At 35.8% G+C, this 20,783-nt stretch overlaps 1 protein-coding gene and 1 pseudogene across 7 annotated transcripts in view; both read left to right on the plus strand.

Annotated features, from left to right (window-relative positions):
* Nucleotides 1-20,783, plus strand: part of ZCWPW2 (zinc finger CW-type and PWWP domain containing 2) — a 136,626-nt gene that overhangs the window by 39,989 nt on the left and 75,854 nt on the right. For all 7 annotated transcript variants that reach the window (XM_078072610.1, XM_078072600.1, XM_036093025.2 and 4 more), the window contains 2 exons: nucleotides 5,667-6,020; nucleotides 18,664-18,823. In XM_078072610.1, the coding sequence (XP_077928736.1) occupies nucleotides 5,680-6,020; nucleotides 18,664-18,823 (501 nt within the window). In that variant the 5' untranslated portion in view covers nucleotides 5,667-5,679. The remainder of the gene's footprint in view (nucleotides 1-5,666; nucleotides 6,021-18,663; nucleotides 18,824-20,783) is intronic.
* On the plus strand, nucleotides 13,421-14,027 carry LOC118536311 (ATP synthase F(0) complex subunit C2, mitochondrial pseudogene; annotated as a pseudogene).

Below are 20,783 nucleotides of genomic sequence, written 5' to 3' on the forward strand. Positions count from 1 at the left end.
CAGAGCAGAAATAAATGAAATAGAGACTAGGGAGATAATAGAAAAGATCAATGAAACTATGAGTTGGTTTTTTTAAAAGATAAAATTGACAAAACTTTAGCTAGCCTAACAGAGAAAAAGAGAGAAGACTCAAAATCAGAAATGAAAGAGATGTTACAAATAATGCCACAAAAATACAAATGACCATAAGAGACAAGATGGACAATTATATGCCAACAAATTGGACAACCTAGAATGGATAAATTCCTAGAAACATGCCATCTAAAAAGAACAAACTATGGAGAAATAGAATATTTCAACAGACCAATAACATGCAAGGCAATTGAATCACTAATCAAAACTCTTTCAACAAAGATAAGGCCAATAACAGATGGCTTCACTGGTGAATTCTACCAAACATTTAAAGAATTAGTGGCAATCCTCAAACTCATCCAAAACAATCAAAGAGTAAGGAACATTTCCAAACTCATTTTACAAGGCCAGCTTTACCCTGATACCAAAGCCAGGTAAGGACATTATAAGAAAAGAAAATTATAGGGCACCTGGGAGACTCAGTAGGTTAAGCATCTGCCTTTGGCTCAGGTCGTGATCCCAGTGTCCTGGGATTGAGTCCCACATCAGGCTCCCTGCTCAGTGGGGAGCCTGCTTCTCCCTCTCCCTCTGCCTGCAGCTCCCCCTGTTTGTGCTCTTGCTCTCCCTCTTTATCGCTCTGTCAAATAAATAAATAAATAAAATCTTTTAAAAAAAAGAAAAGAAAATTATAGGCCAATATCCCTAATGGACGTATATGCAGAAGTTCTCAACAAAATACTACTAAACAGAATTCAGCAGTATATTAAAAGGATTATACACCATGATCAAATTGGACTTATCTCTGGGGTCCATAGGTAGTTCCTCATATTCAAATCAATAAACATGCCATAATGAGGAGAAAATAATCATATTATCATTTCAGTAGATGCAGTGAAAGCATTTGACAAAATTTAACAACCTTTGATATAACTCTCAACAGATTAGGTATAGAAGGAATGTACCTCAAAAAAATAAAGGTCTTACATAACAAGTTTACAACTAACATACTCACTGATGAAAAGCTTTCATCAGGATCAAGATCAGGAACAAGACAAAGGCATCCACTCTCATCACTTCTATTCAACTTAGTACTGGAAATCCTAGCCAGCACAATTAGGCAAGGAAAAGAAATAAAAGGCATCCATATCAGAAAGGAAAAAGTAAAATTGTCTTTGTTTACAGAATATATTATCTTACGTATAGAAAATCCTAAAGACTTCACCCAAAAACTGTTAAAACTAATGAATGAATTTAGTAAAGTTGCAGGATACAAAATCAAACAAAAACTGGTTGCATTTCTATACACTAACAACAAACTATCTTGAAAAAGAAATTAAGAAAACAATCCCATTTCTAATTGCATCAAAAAGAATAAAATGCTTAAAAATAAATTTAACAAAGGAGGTAAGAGATCTGTACAATGAAAATTATAAGACATTTCTGAAAGAAATTGAAGACAAATAAATGGCAAGATATCTCATGTTCATGGATTGAAACAATTAATATTGTTAAAATGTCCCTGGTACACAAAGTGATCTACACATTCAGCTCAATCCCTATCAAAATTCAAATGGCCTTTTTTACAGAAATAGAAAAAAGCAGGCATAAAATTCACATGGAATCATAAAAGACCCCAAATAACTAAAACAATTTTGAGCAAGAAGTGCAAATTTGGAGGCATTTTACCTCCTCATTTCAAACTATATTACAAAACTATAGTAATCAAAATAGTATGGTATTGGCATAAAAACACACAGATCAGTGGAACAGAATAGAGAACCCAGAAATAAACCCACATATATATAGTCAACTAATTTTTTGACAAAGACACCAAGAATACACAATAGGGAAATTATAGCATCTTCATTAAATGGTATTAGAAAATTGGATAATCACATGCAAAAGAATAAAATTGGATCCTTATCTCATACCATACACAAAAATCAACTCAAAAAGGACTAAAGATTCAAATTAAAGACCTGAAACTGTAAAACTCTTATAAAAAAACATAGGGGAGGGGCACCTGGGTGGCTCAGTCATTAAGCGTCTGCCTTCGGCTCAGGTCATGATCTCAGGGTCCTGGGATTGAGCCCCACATTGGGCTCCCTGCTCAGCGGGAAGCCTGCTTCTCCCTCTTCCACTCCCCCTGTTTGTGTTCCTGCTCTCGCTATCTCTCTCTCTCTGTCAAATAAATAAATAAAATCTTTAAAAACAAACAAAAAAAACTTAGGGGAGAAGATCATTGAGATTAGTCTTGTCAGTGATTTTTTGGATCTTACACCAAAACCAAATATGTAAGACTGTATAAAACTAAAATGTTTCTGCACAACAAAGGAAACTATCAACAAACTTAAAAGGCAACTTATAGACTAGAATGAAACATTTGCAAAATATATACTCAATAAGGAGTTAATATCCAAGATATGTAAGGAACTCTTACAACTAATAGAAATAATAGTAATAATCAAGATTTAAAATGGGCAAAGGACCTGAATAGACATTTTTCCAAAGAAGACATAAATATGGCCATCAGATGTATGAAAAGATCCTCAACATCAGTAATCATCACAGAAATGCAAATCAAAACCACAGTTACATATCACCTCGAACCTGTTTAAGATGGCTATTATCAAAAAATTAAAAGATAAATGTTGACGAGAATGTGGAGAAATTGGAACCTTGTACACAGTTGGTAGGAATGCAAAATGATGCAGCTGCTATGGAAAACAGTATGGGGGGGGTTCCTCAAAAAGTTAAAAAATAGAACTACCATAGGATCCAGCAATCCCACTTCTGGGTACTGATCTAAGAGAATTGAAATCAGGATCTCAAAGACAAATTAGCACTCCCATGTTCATAGAAGCATTATTCACAATAGCCAAGATACGGAAACAACCTAAGTTTCTATTGATGGTTGGATGAAGAAAGCCTACAAGGGAATATATTATTCAGCCTTGCAAAATATGCAAAATATTGGATATGGATCAATTTGGGGCCATTATGCTAAGTGAAATGAGCAGTTACAGAAAGACAAATACTGCATGAATCCATTTATATGTGGTATCTAAAATAGTCAAATTCATAGAATCGAAGAGTGGGGTTAAAGGGGAGATGGGAAGTTATGAATCAGCAGGCATAAAATTTTAATTAAGCAAGATGAGTAAGTTATAGAGATCTGCTATACAATGTTGTACCTATGGTCAACGATACTGTATGATACACTTAAAAACTTGTTAAGAGGGTAGACCTCATGTTAAGTGTTTTTACCATAATTAAATAAAATTAATTTTAAAAAGACTGAAAATAATTTAATCAAGCACCAACTCGAGAAAGGGAAGATCAACAAAGAATGCCCAAGAAAGTAGAGGAAGGAAAGAATAGAGGGCAGCTATTAATTTAATAGGATTCTAAAAAAGTAAATGGGAAGACTGAAATTCTGTTTGTGTTTAAAAAGTACTGACAAGATAAATGAAGAAAAAGAAGATATAAATAAATTTCAGGGTGAAGGAGAGAAACATAATGAGAGACATAGTAGATACACCAGAATTCTTAAAAGTAAGACAGAATTGGGAACTCCCCCCTTAGGCAAACTTTACATAAAAAGAGAGACATTCTGTACTTCATTTTGAGGTTATTTTAATTTTGATATCAAAACCAGACAAAGGCAAAAAGAAGAGAATTGCAATTATTAGACCAATCTCATCTATAAACATATATGTAATCTTAAATAACTGTTAATAAGCTAAATACAGCAATATATGTTAAAAAAAATCTCATAACACTTGATCATGTAGGGTTTACCTAGAATGAAAGTATGATTTATCATTAATAAATTCATTATTACAACATACCCAATTAATAGACTTAAAAAATCTTTATGTTTACCTCAATACATACAGAAAAGCAATAAATAAAATTCAACAGTGCTTCATTATTAACAAAAAATCCTCATAGTAAACTGGTAATTGAAGGGAAAAATTTTCTGGCAACTTTTTAATGGTCTCTATCAAAAAATATACATATTTGACTCTATAGTCCAATAGTAGAAGCATTCTCTTTGAAATTAGGAAAAGATGTCTACTATCATGACTTCTATTCAATATTATGCCTGTCTTAGCACAGTAAAAGAAGATACAAGGATGGAAAATAAACAAACAAAACTGCTACACACACACACACACACACACACACACACACACACACTTACACCTAATGTGAAGTGAAATGCAAAATAATGTCTTGCCCAGGGACAGCTGGTGAATAACAGAACCAAGAGTTCACACATAATTTGGCTCCAATGTCTGAACTCAACAACTTCTGTACTGTCCAGTGGCGCAGAGAATTGAGGAAAAAACTGTTCACTTCAAATGCAATCTAAATTGCAGGCATGCTTCTCATAAATTTCCTCACCAGTTAAATAATTAACCAGAAATTTACATGAATATTATTAGCAAATTTTTTATTTCTCTTCCAATAGATTTAGTTCTTCGTGTTTTTAGACTTGTCCACTCTTTCGGTATGATAAATAGTGCCAGAGTGAATATTGTTGGGTCTCTGTATATGTAGAATAGTTTCTTTGAGGTTTATTTTCTGTGGATACAGTCATACGAGCAGCATTAACAGGTAAAAAATTGTGAACTATGGCTATTGGCATAAATTGGCAAATTTCTAAAGCAATTTGTGGTGACCCTGAAATATGATAAGTGAGTTTCTAAATATATGATTAACTCATGAATTAAGAGCTTCTTTAAATGGTGCTTATACTTGGATAGTAGTGTTTTGCTAACTTGTGAATATGGTATATTGAAGTCATTCTTTGAAACAGGTTTCTATTGCAAAATAAGTTGTTAATTAATTTTACTTTATTTTAGTTGTATTATTTTTTAGTATACACACAGTTATTATTGAAGCTAGAAGTTGGGAACTTAATCATACAATTCTAATGTTTTATATGTTTAAAATTTTCATAATAAAAAACTGAGAAATGCTTTTTTCAAACTACTTGAATTAATGTATAAAAAGCAAAACTATATAAGCAGAAGATTAGTTTTTAAAAGTAGATTTCAAATGTTCATATGGTGAAATATTTTGTTACATTTGATTTTCCTCAGAATTAGAAAATGAAAGGGGTCATCAAGTCATTTCATATGAGTATATATATTCATTTCATATATATATATATATATGTGTGTGTGTGTGTGAGGCAGTAAAGCTTAGTGGGTAAGATCATAGAATTTGGAACCAAACTTCCTGCATTTAAATCTTGACTCTACCATATACTAGCTCTGGGACTGCAAACAAATTACTTTTCTTAGATTCAGTTTTCTCTGTAAAAATGGTCATACTTATTTTTATTTTTATTTGTGATTACAAATTTATTTTTAATTTTGGAGCATTTTATGCCCAGAGTGATTGATGCTTCTATTTTGTCCCTTTGTTTCTGGGTAGGTGGAAACAAATTGTTCAAAATGTATAGTCTTTATGGGATAGAGAAGATATGGGCAAAGAAGGTATCAGAGCTGTTTCTCTGATTTTGGTTTGAACTTTCCTTATATTCTTGAATCTTTCTTCTTTTTTTCTTATTTGTTTTCCAGATTAAATGCATTTATGGAAAAAGAACAACTGGATGGTAAGATAATAGTAGAATATTGTAACACTGCAATGGATTCCTCAGCGGAAAACAATATGTATGTAAACAAAGTGTGGGTTCAATGTGAGAATGAAAGCTGTTTGAAATGGAGATCATTGTCAAGTGAGGATGCAGCCAAAGTTGATCACAATAAACCATGGTACTGCTTCATGAACACTGATTCAAGATACAATAAGTGCTCTATTTCTGAAGAAGACTTCCCTGAAGAGGCTCAGCTTCATGAAAGTGGATTTAAGATCGTCTATTCACAGCTCCCTCTTGGAAGCCTGGTTTTGGTAAAATTACAGAATTGGCCAAGGTAAAGTTGTTGTTATTTCATAATAAACTGTTGAGTTACAGTCTTGCTAAGTTGATGAATTTTTAAAACTTTTCAAAGAATCAACTTTTTTTCTACTGTTTGTCTAATTTATTTATTGTTTCCTGATCTCATCATTATTATCTTCCTGACATTTTGGGGTCTAATTCTTTTTTTTCTAGTTTCTTAAATTGGAAACTTTAGGTAACTGATTTAAATCTTTTTTTTTCCCCTTAATATAGGCAACCACAGCTAAAAATTTCTCTTTAAGCATAGTATTAGCTATATCCCACAAATTTTGATATATTGTGTTTTATTACCATTCAGTTTCAAATATTTACTAATTTTCTGTGTGATGTCTTTCAAATGATCTGTTAAAAGTGTATTTTTACCTGATATTTGGGGATTTCTAAATATCTTATTGTTATTGAGCTCTAATTCAAGTCTATTGTCCAGTGAGGATATTTATGATCATTACTTTGAATTCTTTATCATGCATATTACTTATCTCTGTTTCATTTAGCTGTTTTGCTGTGGTCTTGTTCTGTTCTTTCATTTGTGACATATTCCTCTTCCTCCTCATTTTATCTAACTCTCTTTGTTTCTGTGTATTAAAAAAGTCAGCTATGTCTCCTGATCTTGAAAGTAGTGGCCTTATGAAGAAGAGGTCCTGTGGTGGCCCATAGTGCAATGCCCCATGTTCACCAGAACCAGGGGTGTATCCTATATGGGTTGCTTGCACCCTACTATTGTGGCTGAGCTGTGTTTGCCTCTAGTCCAGTTGGCTGCAATGGCCCACTTTGCTTGTTGTGGGTACACTGAGCAGAGTTTGGCCCTTGTGCCATTGAGGGATCAGCGTGGGGCTGCTGTGGGCTTGTGGTTGGGTAGCGTCAACAATCAGACCAGAGGCCTGTCCCCAGTCCGCCCTGCCGGGGCTGTAGTTGGCCTGATCAACAGGGCATTCTCTCTGTGCTGCCAGCTATAAGTTTTGGCTACTGGGACTGTGGATGCACTGGTGTGTGTGGTTATCTTCCCCTCTCCCAAGGAAGAAGTCATTTTGGAGTGGCGCCAGTCCTTGTTGGGATTGCTTGCAGAGTGTATCAGGCAGAAGCTGCTTTGGAGGGACACCTGCTGAATCTCTTTTGTACTTTTATATGAAATGAATTCTATTCTTTAAGAAGAGGTTTTTTTCAGTCTGTTTTCTCTCTGTTGTTCAGATTGGATCATTTCTAAGTTCACTGATTCTTGACTCTTTCATATTCATTCTGCTATTGTGACTATCCATTGAGCTTTTTGTTTTAGTTATTGTATTTTCAGGTGTAACATTTCCATTTGGTTCTCTCTATATCTTCTATTTATTTGTTAGATTTTCTTTTTTTTTTTTTCATTTTGGATCTTATTTAAATCTGTTTTAGCAGGCTGGCCCTACTACTGCACTGGAGAGATATGAGAGAACCTCTTGTTCCTTCTTTTTTTTTTTTAAGATTTTATTTATTTATTTGACAGAGAGTGACACAGCGAGAGAGGGAACACAAGCAGGGGCAGAGGGAGAGGGAGAAGCAGGCTTCCCGCGGAGCAGGCAGCCCGATGCAGGGCTCGATCCCAGGACACTGGGATCATGACCTGAGCCAAAGGCAGACGCTTAACGACTGAGCCACCCAGGTGCCCCCCTCTTGTTCCTTCTTGTCAGATGGGAGTGGAGGTCTAGGTTTTCTACTCAGCCTCCACTTACTCTCTGGAAAGGGAGGGGTGCCTCATTACTGCTGGGCAGGGATGAGAGTTCAGGCTCCTCACTCACCAACTTGGCTGGGAGAGGTACGGGTACCTTGTTACTCATCTCCACTGATACCATGGGGGGAGAATCATGTTAATTCTGGAAGGTGATAAAAATTCCAACTTCCCAGTAGTCCTCCTCCACCACTATCTGAGTGGGGAGGAAGTGGGGGCTTTATTACTGCTGGGTGGGTTGAAGTCCAGGCTCACCACTTGGCCTTTGTTGATAAGGATAGAGATGGGAATCTGTAGATTTTTCCATGGTATTTGGCTGGGAAAAAAGCAGCTATTGCTTTAAAGTTTTCTGTCTTGCTAGGTTGCCCCTATCCTGGTCCTATGACTAGAAAGAGCAGGCTTCATATGGACTTTTTGTTCCTTTGCATCCATTGGTACCTCTGGGTTGCTGGCTTCTTTAGCACCCAGTCTAGGATATATGAGGCAAAAAGAGCACTGAGGGAACTCACTGCCATGTCATTCTTCAGGTCTTGAGGCCCTTCTCTGGTTTATCTTCTCTTCATCTTTTAGAATCTTCTTATGTTTATTTGATGTATAATGCTGAGGAATTTTTGGTGTTCTTAGTGGGAGGAATACAGAGAATTGAGTCTACCTCAACTTGTCCAGAACTGGAATCTGCAGAATAGATTTGCTTTAGCTTTTTTGTCTAAATCACATACCCAGAGCCCCTTATTCTATTATTTTCTCAGAGTATCAAAAATATGAACTTGTTGTCTGAGATTTCCTAGCTTTTTTCCTTCTCTAATTTTATTTTTTAAATTTTAAAATTGAATTATTTCCATATTTTAACTAATAAACTTTATTTTCTAGAGCAGTTTTAAGTTTGCAGCAAAATTGAATGGAAAGTGCAGGGTCTTCACATATCTCCCCCCTAGTCCCACACAACCTCATATACCATCAAAATCCCAAATCAGTGTGGCACATTTGTTACAATCTATGAGCCAGCATTTACCCATCATTGTTGACCGAAATCCATAGTGAATCATTAGGATTCACTCTTTGTGCTGTACATTCTATAGGTTTTGACAAATGTATAATGTGACATGTATTCGCCATTATAATATCATACAGAATAGTTTCACTGGCTTAAAAATCTCCTCTGTTTCACCTATTCATCCCTCCCACCACCCCCTGGCAACTGGGGATCTTTATACTATGTCCATAGTTTTGCCTTTTCCAGAATGCTGCATTGTAATCACAATATGTAGCCTTTCAGATTGGCTTCTTTCACTTGGTAATAGGCATTTAAGTTTCCTCTATGTATTTTCATGGACATACATGGTTGTTTTAATTTGCATTTCCCGGATGACATATGATGTGGAACATCTTTTAATATTCTTATTTGTCATCTGTATATCTTCTTTGGTGAGATGTCTGCTCAGGTCTTTTGCCTATCTTTTAATTGAGTGGTTCACTTTCTTATTGTAGAGCTTAAGAGTTCTTTGTATATTTTGGATACCAGTCCTTTATCAGATATGTGTTTTGCAGATATTTTCTCCCAGTCTGTGGCTTATCTTCTCATTCTTACTAGTATCTTTCACAGAGCAGACATTTTTAATTTTAATGAAATCCCACTTACCAATCTTTTTTTCATGGATGGTGCTTTTGGCGTTGTATCCCCACTTTTATTTGTACGTTCTCTTTCCTTTATTCATATTGATCCTTTCTTCTTCGATTTGGTTTATACTCCCAGCAGTTTCTCATCAGTGTAAGCTTTTGTCCTGGAAAGGAGTTTTGTTGGTTAGTTTTAAGTGTTCACAGAGCCCAGACAGCTCCAATAACTTCAGGTTTTGTTGCTATCCACCTCACAGTTTTGGCTGCTGTACTCATGTTGACCTGCTGCACTTTTCAGTAAGTACTCCTTACAGTTTTGAGGCTCTTATTTCACAAACCCATCAGACCACTGGTTGCCTACACCCCACCCCCCCACCCCCGCTTTCCCTCATACAGATGCTAGTAATATGTGGGTCTTGTACCTGTCAATAGTTTGTACTTGCCTGCTTCTATTTTGGTAGTTTCTGTGGATAGCTTATCACTTAGTTTTGTTATAGATGTATGTCAGGTTTTGACTGTGCTATTATAGTTGTTCTACCTGTACTTACGGGAAAATTTCAGGAGATTCTAAAACCCTAACACCATTGCTGCTATCTTCCTAGAATCCCTTGCTATTTTACATTATATTCTCCTACTTAACATTCTCAAAGCTGGCATACTCTGGCTCATATTACCTCGTTTTCATTCACATTCAGCTGTTCTCCATGAAGAATATAAAATGTTTGCTTTCATAGAGAGACTGTGATGGACTTACTGTAACACACCACACATACACAGGCGCGCACACACACAGACAAGAGGCCTTCAAATCAAACCTATAGTTGTGTTATTGTTCTGTCACTTACTATATTGTGGGCTGAATTGTGTTCCCCAAAAGAGATACTTCAAAGCTGAAACCTCAGAAGTGACTGTATTTGGAATCAGGACCTTTAAAGAGGTGATTAAATGAAAATAGGCCATTAGGATGGGCCCTACACCAATCTGACTGGTATTCTTATGAGAAGAGGAAATTTGGATACACAAAGAGGCACCAGGGATGCACATGCACAGAGGAAAAACTATGTGAATGCATAGCAGGAAGGTAGCCAAGGAGAGGCTTCAAGAGAAACCACCCCTACTGACCTATTGACTTAGACTCAAAGCCTCCAAAACTATGAGAAAATAAGTTTCTGTTGTTTAAGCCACTCACTCTGTGGTATTTTTCTATGGCAGCCTTAGCAAACTAATACATTTAATATCTTTGCAAATGTGGAAATCTCTCTGAGATATATACCTTTTGCTACTGAGGACTTTTCTAGAGATCAAATGTGAAATGTTGTAAATATATACATATTATTTATTTAAATATTAAAAATATTATTTTCTTTTGTAAAATAATTAGGATGGGCATGAAGAGGAACTAGATAGCTATGTAAAAACAAATATCTTAAAAGACATGAATATGAATGCTTATTTTATGAGGTTACTTATGAAGGTATTTATAGTCCATGTCATTTTTCAGATCTAAAATTAATATTTTGAAAGCAGAGAATTTGTATTTTCTAATGGAAATTCTGAAGTCTCAATAACTAATTCAAGAAATGTATTTGTTTCTTATCACTATATCTGAAATATTATGTTAGAAATCTGATTAGGAATTTCTTTTGCAGTTTTGTGCTTGTAACTGAGGATTAAGACTTGAAATACAAATGAAACATGTTTTACTCCAGGCTCTAAATTATCTCTAATCTATGATTAGGACCATCAAAATACCTGCAAAATGCAGCTGTATCTACTTCTTGCTATTTGGAAAGAATAGAATGCTTTGGCTAAGTAGTAATATGTATTTTTCTTTATGAACTAAGTATAGTTGAGCACAGGCTTAAAATATAGCCTTAAAATATTAAAAAACTCAAATCTAGTTATATTTCATATTCAATGCTACAGATACATAGAAAGATGATAACAGGATAAATTGCAATAGCAGAATTTAAAGCTAGAATTAACCCACTAAACACAGTCAAACATCAGTTCTTAATTAAACAATATTAAAGATGTTGAAGTTTCAAGTGGAAAGACCAGCTAGCTGGCTGTAGAGACACTTAGCAGGTGGCATTATCTGGGTCAGTTCTCATTAGCCCATGGCCTTACACCCAACCTTGAAGGCTCAGAAACTCAATCTTATCAACATCCCAAGTTATTCTTTCCCAGAACAGTTGACCTTCTCTAATAAAGCTTTAAAAAGCTAGAGACTGATAGAGAATCTAGAAATGCCTATTTAATCTTTATATAATAAAAATAAAGAATTGTCAAGAGAAAGCCCTTTGTCTATGGGCAAGGTCCATGGAAAATCAAATTACAATAGTTACATTTACCTCCACACTGTGAGATAGCACACACTTATATACTTATAAAAGTACATATGCAGCCTCTTGCCTTTGGGTTATGCTATGTCTGTTTGTGCTGATGGTGGGGAGAAGAGAGAAGAGAAAAGCTATATTCATGTTAAGCAGCCTTAATTTTTAAAAAATGATCAGATAGCATTGTATTCAGCTAGAAAGAGCATAGAAGTTAAAAGTAAAAAATAATGGTGCATATCTCCCCTAGTAGGGGCAGATACATTGTCAAGCAGAAACTAGGCTTCTGTTGAAAGTAACTACCTTGGGCATATTTACACATTTTACAAAGCTTTTTTGTAAATATGAAAATTAATTTATAGAAAATATATTTGCATTCTAAGGTACTATAGTATAAACAATTTAGTAGTAAAATATGCCTTTAAATTAACAAACCAATGCAGTGATACATTTTAGATATAGTATTAAAATTTATAAATTGAGATTTCTATAGATCCTTTCAGTCTTATAAAATATTATTTGATTAGTCCTTATGTGCATTCTTTTATCTATGGATTAATATACTTATAATGTGTGTGGGGGGAGGGTGGGGATGGGGAATTGCCTCTTCCTATAAGCCCCCTGTAGTTAGGTACAGCTTAGAGATTTTGTGGCAAATACAGCATTCAGTTAGTGATGATTCCAACTCATCCATTTTGTTTCCCACAGATTAAGAATGAGGCCCAAGTAAAATTAGCTCTCCTCTTAAACATCCAAACCATAGTTTGAAAATAACAGTCATGTACTTCTCATTGAGTATAAATACACGACAACTAAAATCATGCTTAAGCTTCAACTTCTACTGAAGGCAATAGCTCTTATTAAAGATCATTGCCACTGGATGAGAAATGTGATCAGTTTCTTCATGATATATTTGCACTCCTCTTGAAGCTACTTGTTGTGCCCAAATTTCCCCTTTCCCCCAAGTGGATTCCAACACCTGGTGCCTATTTGTCTTTGTTGTATGTGTACATTTTACCTCCCACCACCCACAGATTCTAAACTTAATCACACAACTTTCCTTGTAATTCTAATACCTTCCCATTGGTTTGCCGACTCTTACTCTCCCTCTCCACTTTTAAGCCCACAAGACAACATTTCAGAATTTCTCATCAATATGAACGTGAAAAATCAGGAAGTAGAAGTGCACAATGCACTATCATCGTTGACAGTTTTGGAACACAAAAAGAGGTCAGAGTGAAAGCAAAAAATGGACATCAGCTTTCTTCAATCACACTGAGTCAAAGAAAATGATGGATATAGCACATGGAGAGAAGTAATCATGTTTTCTGCGTCTGTTGCCTCTCCTCAGCTTCTCCCGCAGTTTGGTACATTCTGTTTTAGCTGAAACACACAAACTAGAAGTCAGACAATTCCTTTGCACCGCCTGAAGAAATACTAACATGCCCCAATTATCTGAACATTTGACAATACTTTTCATAATTCATCTGTAAATCAGCATGCAATATTTTGTCTAATATGACATGTTTTAAATAATGAACAAAAGCTTTTTTCTTTTATTGGCCTCTCATTCTTTTTAGGAGTCATCTCTATTTTCACTTACATTTTATTTATTTTTTAAATTTTTATTTGTATTTTATATAGTAATAATTTAAATTGAATACTCTCGGGGTCTTCTCTGCATTGGGAGCAGCTCTCCTGCCACAGCCCCCTCATCCCCTGAAAATGTACACCTGTGCAAAGTTCATCTCCACCCCCTTCTAGGTCAGGAGCACCTCTCAGCTGTTGAGCCGATCACTGTCTGCAGTGGTGCTAAAACCACCGGAGACACTGACAGATGAGGTACCTTATAAGAGCCTCAGCAGCTTGGCAGCCCCACGTCCCCTGACCTCACTTATTCCTAGCCGCAGCTTCCAAACCAGCATCTCATTTCAAGGGACATCGACACAGCAGCCAAATTCATTGGGGCTGGGGCTGCCACGGTAGGGGTGGCTGGCTCTGGGGCTGGAATTGGGACTGTGTTTGGAGCCTCATCATTGGTTATGCCAGGAATCCCTCTCTGAAGCAGCAGCTCTTTTCCTATGCCATTTTGGGCTTTGCCCTCTCGGAGGCCATGGGGCTCTTTTGCCTGATGGTGGCCTTTCTCATCCTCTTCGCCATGGGAAGGAGCCGTCTCCACCTCCCATAGGTCTTTCTCCCGTGTCTTGTCCGCCCTGTATGTTCCTTTTCCTATACCTCCCCAGGCAGCCTGGGGAAAGTCGTTGGCTCAGGGTTTGACAGGGGGAAGACAAATAAATACTGTATTATTAAGAAAAAATAAAAATAAAAAATAAATAAATTGAATACTCTCAGGCCCAGTAGGTTTTGTGTAAAAGAAGTTGTATCAGAATTTGTGTCAGAAAAGCTTATCTTAAACATAATAACTGCAAGATATTTTTCTTTCATATCTCAAGTGTTAGAAATCCTGTGATTGTTTTACACTGAATGAAATTGGTGCTACTTATAATTTGGTATTAAAATTTTTGTGAGGTGCAAATCACCTAGTATTAAACATGAGCCCCTTGTGTTTTACAAAGGATAGTCAACAAATGTAATGTAACAATCACAGTTTGATTTCTTTTTAAATAGTTCCTAATCCATTGGAGGACCCACTGTTTCTTAATTTCTGATAAATTAGGAGTCTCCAATACAGCTGCCATTCACTTTTAGTCATTTATTTGCCTATTGAAATCTTCTTCTTTTGAGTGAGTTCCTTCAGAAATGTAGATTTCCAATGTAGGTTTAAAAGATAAACTCCACTCAAGTTTTCTCTTAAGCACTCTTAAGCCCAATAAGGGTTGCCAAATAGCAATGATGCTGTGATGTGAACCTGACAGTAACTAGATAGTCATCTTCATTTAGGTCCTGAACCTCTACTTGACTTTTCATTATCATTTCCAATTTTCCAAAGTATTAGGCTGCTTTGGGTTCCACATAGTCTGACTCAATTTGTAATCCTCTAGCCCTTCCTCTTCCATGATCTAAGGCTGCTAGGCAGACCTTCCACCTACCCTTTCCCTAACTCAGAGAGTCCAAGAGCCAAAGAACTCTGCTCAGCATCCAGGGAGCAGCTAGACGTCTGCTCCGTTCTCACACTCCACCCTCCCTGGTGACTGGTGCACCCAACTCACCACCTCCTGGCAACTACACTTGGGATTTGTCAATTTCCTGGAATCAAACTTTTTGCATTAATAATACTAAGCATTAATAATACTGAAATATTTTTATTAGTTTACATTATGTTATTTATAATCTGTAAAAACTTTTTTACAATGGTATGGTAGATATATTTCTATATTTATGACTTTGTAACTTTCATATCAATTGATAATTTAATAGTTCAACCATCTATAGTCCTCGAGCCCAAGTAATTTATGGATTTTGCATTTTTGTAATTTCAGATTCTTATAGCATGATCTGTATGCCTCCTTTAGGTTTTAAAATTATCTAAATATCTAATTTATCTAAAACCTACATTGGAAATCTACATTTCTGAAGGAACTCACTCAAAAGAAGAAGATTTCAATAGGCAAATAAATGACTAAAAATGAATGGTAGCTGTATTGGAGACTCCTAATTTATCAGAAATTAAGAAACAGTGGGTCCTCCAATGGATTAGGAACTATGGTTTCTAAATAATTAAATGAGGCAAAAAATGTTTTTGTATCATTCTTTCTACCTCTCAATTATACCAATTATTGTATCTATATATAATTGTATACCTTTATATGATTAGTTTGCTAGGGCTGCCATAACAAAGTGTCACAGACTGGGTAGCTTAAAAATAACAGAAATTTAATTTCTTACAATTCTGAGGCTAGAAGTCTCAGGTTAGATTGTCAGCAGGTTGATTTCTTCTGAGGTTTTCTCCTTGACCTGTAGATGCGTCTCTCTCCTTGTGTCTTCACATGGTCTTCCCTCTGTGCATGTCTGTGTCCTAATCTTCTCTTTTTATTTATTTTTTATTTAATTTAAATTCAGTTAATTTACATATAATGTCTTATTGTTTCAGAAGTAGAGGTAAGTGATTCATCAGTCTTATATAATACCCAGTGTTTATTACATCACATACCCTCCGTAATGTCCATCAACCAGTTACTCCATTCCCCCACCCTCGTCCCCTCCAGCAACCCTCAGTTTGTTTCCTATGATTAAGAGTCTCTTATGGTTTGTCTCCCTCTCTGATTTCATCTTGTTTTATTTTTTCCTCTCTTCCCCTATGATCCTCTCTTTTGTTCCTTACATTCCACATATGAGTGAGATCATATGATAATTGTCTTTCTCTGATTGACTTATTTTGCTTAACATGATACCTTCTAGTTCCATCCACATCATCGCAAATGGCAAGATTTCATTTTTTTCGATGGCTGAGTAACATTCCATTGTATATATATACATCACATCTTCTTTATCCATTCATCTTTCAATGGACATCTGGGCTCTTTCCATGGTTTGGCTATTGTGGACATTGCTGCTATAAACATTGGGGTGTTGTGCCCCTTCGGATCACTACATTTGTATCTTTAGGGTAAATACCCAGTAGTGCAATTGCTGGGTCATAGGGTAGCTCTACTTTCAACTTTTTCGAGGACTATCCATACTGTTTTCCAGAGTGACTACACCAGCTTGCCTTCCCACCAACAGTGTAGGAGGGTACCCCTTTCTCCGCATCCCCGCCAACATCTATCATTTCCTGACTTGTTAATTTTAGCCATTCTGACTGGTGTGAGGTGGTATCTCATTGTGGTTTTGATTTGGATTTCCCTGATGCCGAGTGATGTTGAGCACTTTTTCATGTATCTGTTGGCCATTTGGATGTCTTCTTTTCAGAAATGTCTGTTCATGTCTTCTGCCCATTTCTTGATTGGATTGTTTGTTTTTTGGGGTGTTGAGTTTGATAAGTTTTTATAGATTTTGGATACTAGCCCTTTATCTGATATGACATTTGCAAATATCTTCTCCCATTCTTGGTTTGTCTTGGTTTTGTTGACTGTTTCCTTTGCTGTGCAAAAGCTTTTTATCTTGATGAAGTCCCAATAGTTCATTTTTGCCTTTGTTTCCCTTGCCTTTGGAGATGTGTCTAGCAAGAAGTTGCTATGGTCAAAGTCACAGAGGTTGCTGCCTGTGTTCCCCTCTAGGATTTTGATGGATTCCTGTCTCACATTTAGGTCTTTCATCCATTTTGAGTCTATTTTTGTGTAGGGTGTGGGAAATGGTCCAGTTTCATTCTTTTGCATGTGGCTGTCCAATTTTCACAACACCATTTGTTGAAGAGACTGTCCTTTTTCCATTGGATATTCTTTCTTTCTTTGTTGAAGATTAGTTGCCCATAGAGTTGAGGGTCCATTTCTGGGTTGTCTCTTCTGTTCCATTGATCTATGTGTCTATTTTTTGCCAGTACCTTACTGTCTTGATGATTACAGCTTTGTAATGGAGCTTAAAGACTGGAATTGTGATGCCAACAGCTTTGGTTTTCTTTTCAACATTCCTTTGGCAATTAGGGGTCTTTTCTGGTTCCATAGAAATTTTAGGGTTAGTTGTTCCAGCTCTGTGAAAAAAAGTTGATGGTATTTTGATAGGGTACTCAGAAAATTCATGAAAGAAATTGAAGAAGATGCAAAGAAATGGAAAAACATTCCATGCTCATGGATTGGAAGAACAAATATTGTTAAAATGTCTATGCTATCTAGAGCAATCTATACATTCAATGCAATCCCTAATCTTCTCTTTTTAAAAGGAAACCACTCATGCTAGATTAGGGCCCACCTTTTAACTTAGTCACTTCCATAAAGACACTGTCTCCAAATACAGTCACATTCTGAGGTACTGGGGTTATAAGAACTTTAACATATGAATTTGGTGAGGGGAACACAATTTGGTTCATAATGATGGCACTTTATAATATTTTAATTTGCCAAAAACCAAAAATGTATAAAGCACATGTTTGTGTGAATTTTGTAACAGCATATTGAGGAACTGGAGTCACAGCAAGGTCTCATTATCTGCTTGAGGCCTCTTGTCTGGTAGAAGGCAGAGCCGGAGCCTGGATCTCCTGATTTGAATCTCACTATCTTTTTTCACGAGGGAACTGAGGTAGAACTTGGCATCCCTTAGTCACAGCTTCCTGACTTTATTTGCTGCCTTCCTTTCCTGCTTTAGGCTCCAAACAGTAGGTCAGAGTCTAGAAAGATTGGTAAAATAGTTAAAACTTAGTTGATGTATATATATTTTGTTTTTGTCAAAGAGAAAAATGAAACATATTTCTAGAATTTCTAGAGGTTTGTGGCACAAAAGGACATACTCCTAAAGATTTATTTTTAGTAAAGGATAAATTTTATTTCCCATACTAAAAATTTTTAGAAATTTGGTCTCCTTTCAGTGGAGCAGATGGGGGCAAGGGGCAATATAGAACTGCCGAGCTCTATTTCGGCTTGTTCCTCAGTAGTTAGACTCTCCAATGTTATCACAGCCTGTGCTACCAAACTACCCCTTTGGCAGCCCTAGCTCATGAAATGCCAGCTCTCTCGTACCCCATCAGAAGCTCAGTGGATTAACATTTTAGTAACAAGCATTCTTATTGGTTAGAGTTGATTCAAACCTGCCATGAATCTTATCTTTCCTATTAGCAGTGTCTAAATATCTCTTGCAGATCCTAGAGATCATTCTTTTGTCTTATAATTCTTTCTCCTTATATTTTATGTTTATCTTAAATATGTGACTTTTCCAAAGCTTTCTGTATTTACAAAGATACAACTGATTACTTGTATCAAATGAATATCCTACTTTTAAAGGATACAAGTATGAATATGTTTAAGTTTTTTGAGTTACTAAAATTCAAAGGAGAAAGTTTGGTATATGATTATGACAGATGTATTGATTTCTGCCTTTTTTAAAGCATCAAAATAATTAAAAATACTTTCTTTTGGAAGTTGGCCAGGGATACTTTGCCCAGATCCTTTTAAAGGGAAATACGTGATCTATGACTTGGATGGAAATGTTGAACAATATCACATAGAATTCCTGGGTGATCCCCATTCAAGATCATGGATAAATGCAACATTTGTTGGACATTATAGTATCACATTAAAGGTAGGTACAGTAACATCAAACCTTTATTCTTCTTGCACTTGTTTTTAGTTATGGCCATTTTTGTTTCAGAATCTAAAAGATATATAATTATTTACTTTTATATTTATATAAATGAAACAGTATGTACTATTTGTTTAGAATTGAATATTTGTATTTTTAAACAAGTTTTTTCAAAGGAAGTGTGGAAAGTAGGGTAGTTTTAAATTTTATTTTCCTAATGGCAATATAGTATAAATCAACTGAGGACTTTATATAATTGCCTTTTGAAACAATTTTAAGATTATCATTTGGTAGTTTTTAAAAATTCCCTTGAGAAGACTTTAAGTTGTAGGCCTAGCTCACAGGGAAAATTAATTATGGAATGCAACCAGATTTTCAAATTTCAAAGAGAATATTTCATTATACTTACTCCTTCAGTATCTTTTTTACTCTTTTTAAACTTTAAATCACACATTACAACTAATAAATAGACTGGACTCTCAGGTTAATGAGAATAGGTGAACTGGACTTATTTCCATGGTTTGGTTTAGTCATTATAAATCAATTCAATTATCTATGTCTGTTATTCTAATATTCTAATATTGAAACTTTTCATCAGCAAACCATGCTTTCATTAGAAATCTGATTAAAAATAGATATCAAATGTGGATTCCTTTGACTGGATGGTTTCTATTTTATAGTGGAAAGTAGATATGTTCAAATACACATGTAAGTGTATGTACATTTAAGGCACACTGTTTAATCCACAGTATAAGTAAATTTGAGGTACTTTAAAATGGGCTTTTGCTATATCTTTGGCATAAGCAGTATCTTTTTCTATTCAACTTGAAAGCAACTGGAAGGGAAGGCCATTTTAATAAAAATATTTAAGTATAGAATAAAATATATACATTCTTTTCATGGTAGTTGCGAGCCAGTCTTCTTAATGTGAGGCACCTTCTCTGCTCTGATATTTTGGATGTGTTCCTAGGCACTTCTGCTGGCAACCACAGAAAACAGGAAGAATTGTTCTCCTTTCTGTGGCCCTTCTCCCCTTTCCTAAAGGACAGCGAAACCTGTTAGCTTCTCATGAAGCAGACCTTAGAATCTTAGAGATCTGACAATAGGATAAAGAGCAAGGCATTCTTAAGAAATTATATTTAAATGTAAGTAAAAACTAGAAGTGACTTTTTAAATTGTCTCAACTATATTTCTCTCAGGATTTGAATTTTCTCAGGATTAATTTAAGTAGTGTGATTCCAGTGAGCATACCGTTAGTCCCAAGGACACAGACCAAATCTGATGCAAAACAAAGCCAAACTCAAGCATCTGAAGCCATAGTTTTTAACCTTCTGAAAGCATTAAAGTAAACTTAGAAATTCTTGCAAAGATCATCAATTCAGGGCTGCTTAAAATAAGCAGTTCCCTAATGGGAGGATGAGGACAGAAAAAAATATTTGTTTCCCTTCTCTCTTCCCCTACTCTCCCAGCTAACCAGGTGCTCTAGATGGATAACCCTCTGGGTGCTCACAAGCTCTGGGGCAGGATCTCTCCTCTGTTGTCATTCAGGGTACCTTTCCTACAGGCACTTTCTTTGTCCCTTACTCTTTTTATCTGTCTTTTTTCTTTACTTGCTACCTTGGAGGTAATCTAATATGGGTGCCTTTCTCTGTGGGTCTCTTCATTCAAGGATGAACTGTTAATACCCTTCTACCTCAAATTCAGCTGGCACATGCCAGATTGTCCCTCTGTGCTCTGATTCCTCACTTCTGCCTATCTAAGGATCTGCATTTACAAGGAAGGGGAGACTCATATTGACGCCTCATTGCCCCAATCTACTCAAGAAACAGAAAGGAAGAAGGTTGACTCAGCAATACTGCCAGCCAAGATAGAAAAATGGTCAAAAATTTTACATATGAGAAGTTGCTTAAAAAAGAATAATTTCAAAATATGTATTATCCAGGAATAGCTGAGATTTTCC

The sequence above is a fragment of the Halichoerus grypus genome, chromosome 1 (assembly GCF_964656455.1).
Source record: "Halichoerus grypus chromosome 1, mHalGry1.hap1.1, whole genome shotgun sequence".
NCBI lineage: Eukaryota > Metazoa > Chordata > Mammalia > Carnivora > Phocidae > Halichoerus > Halichoerus grypus.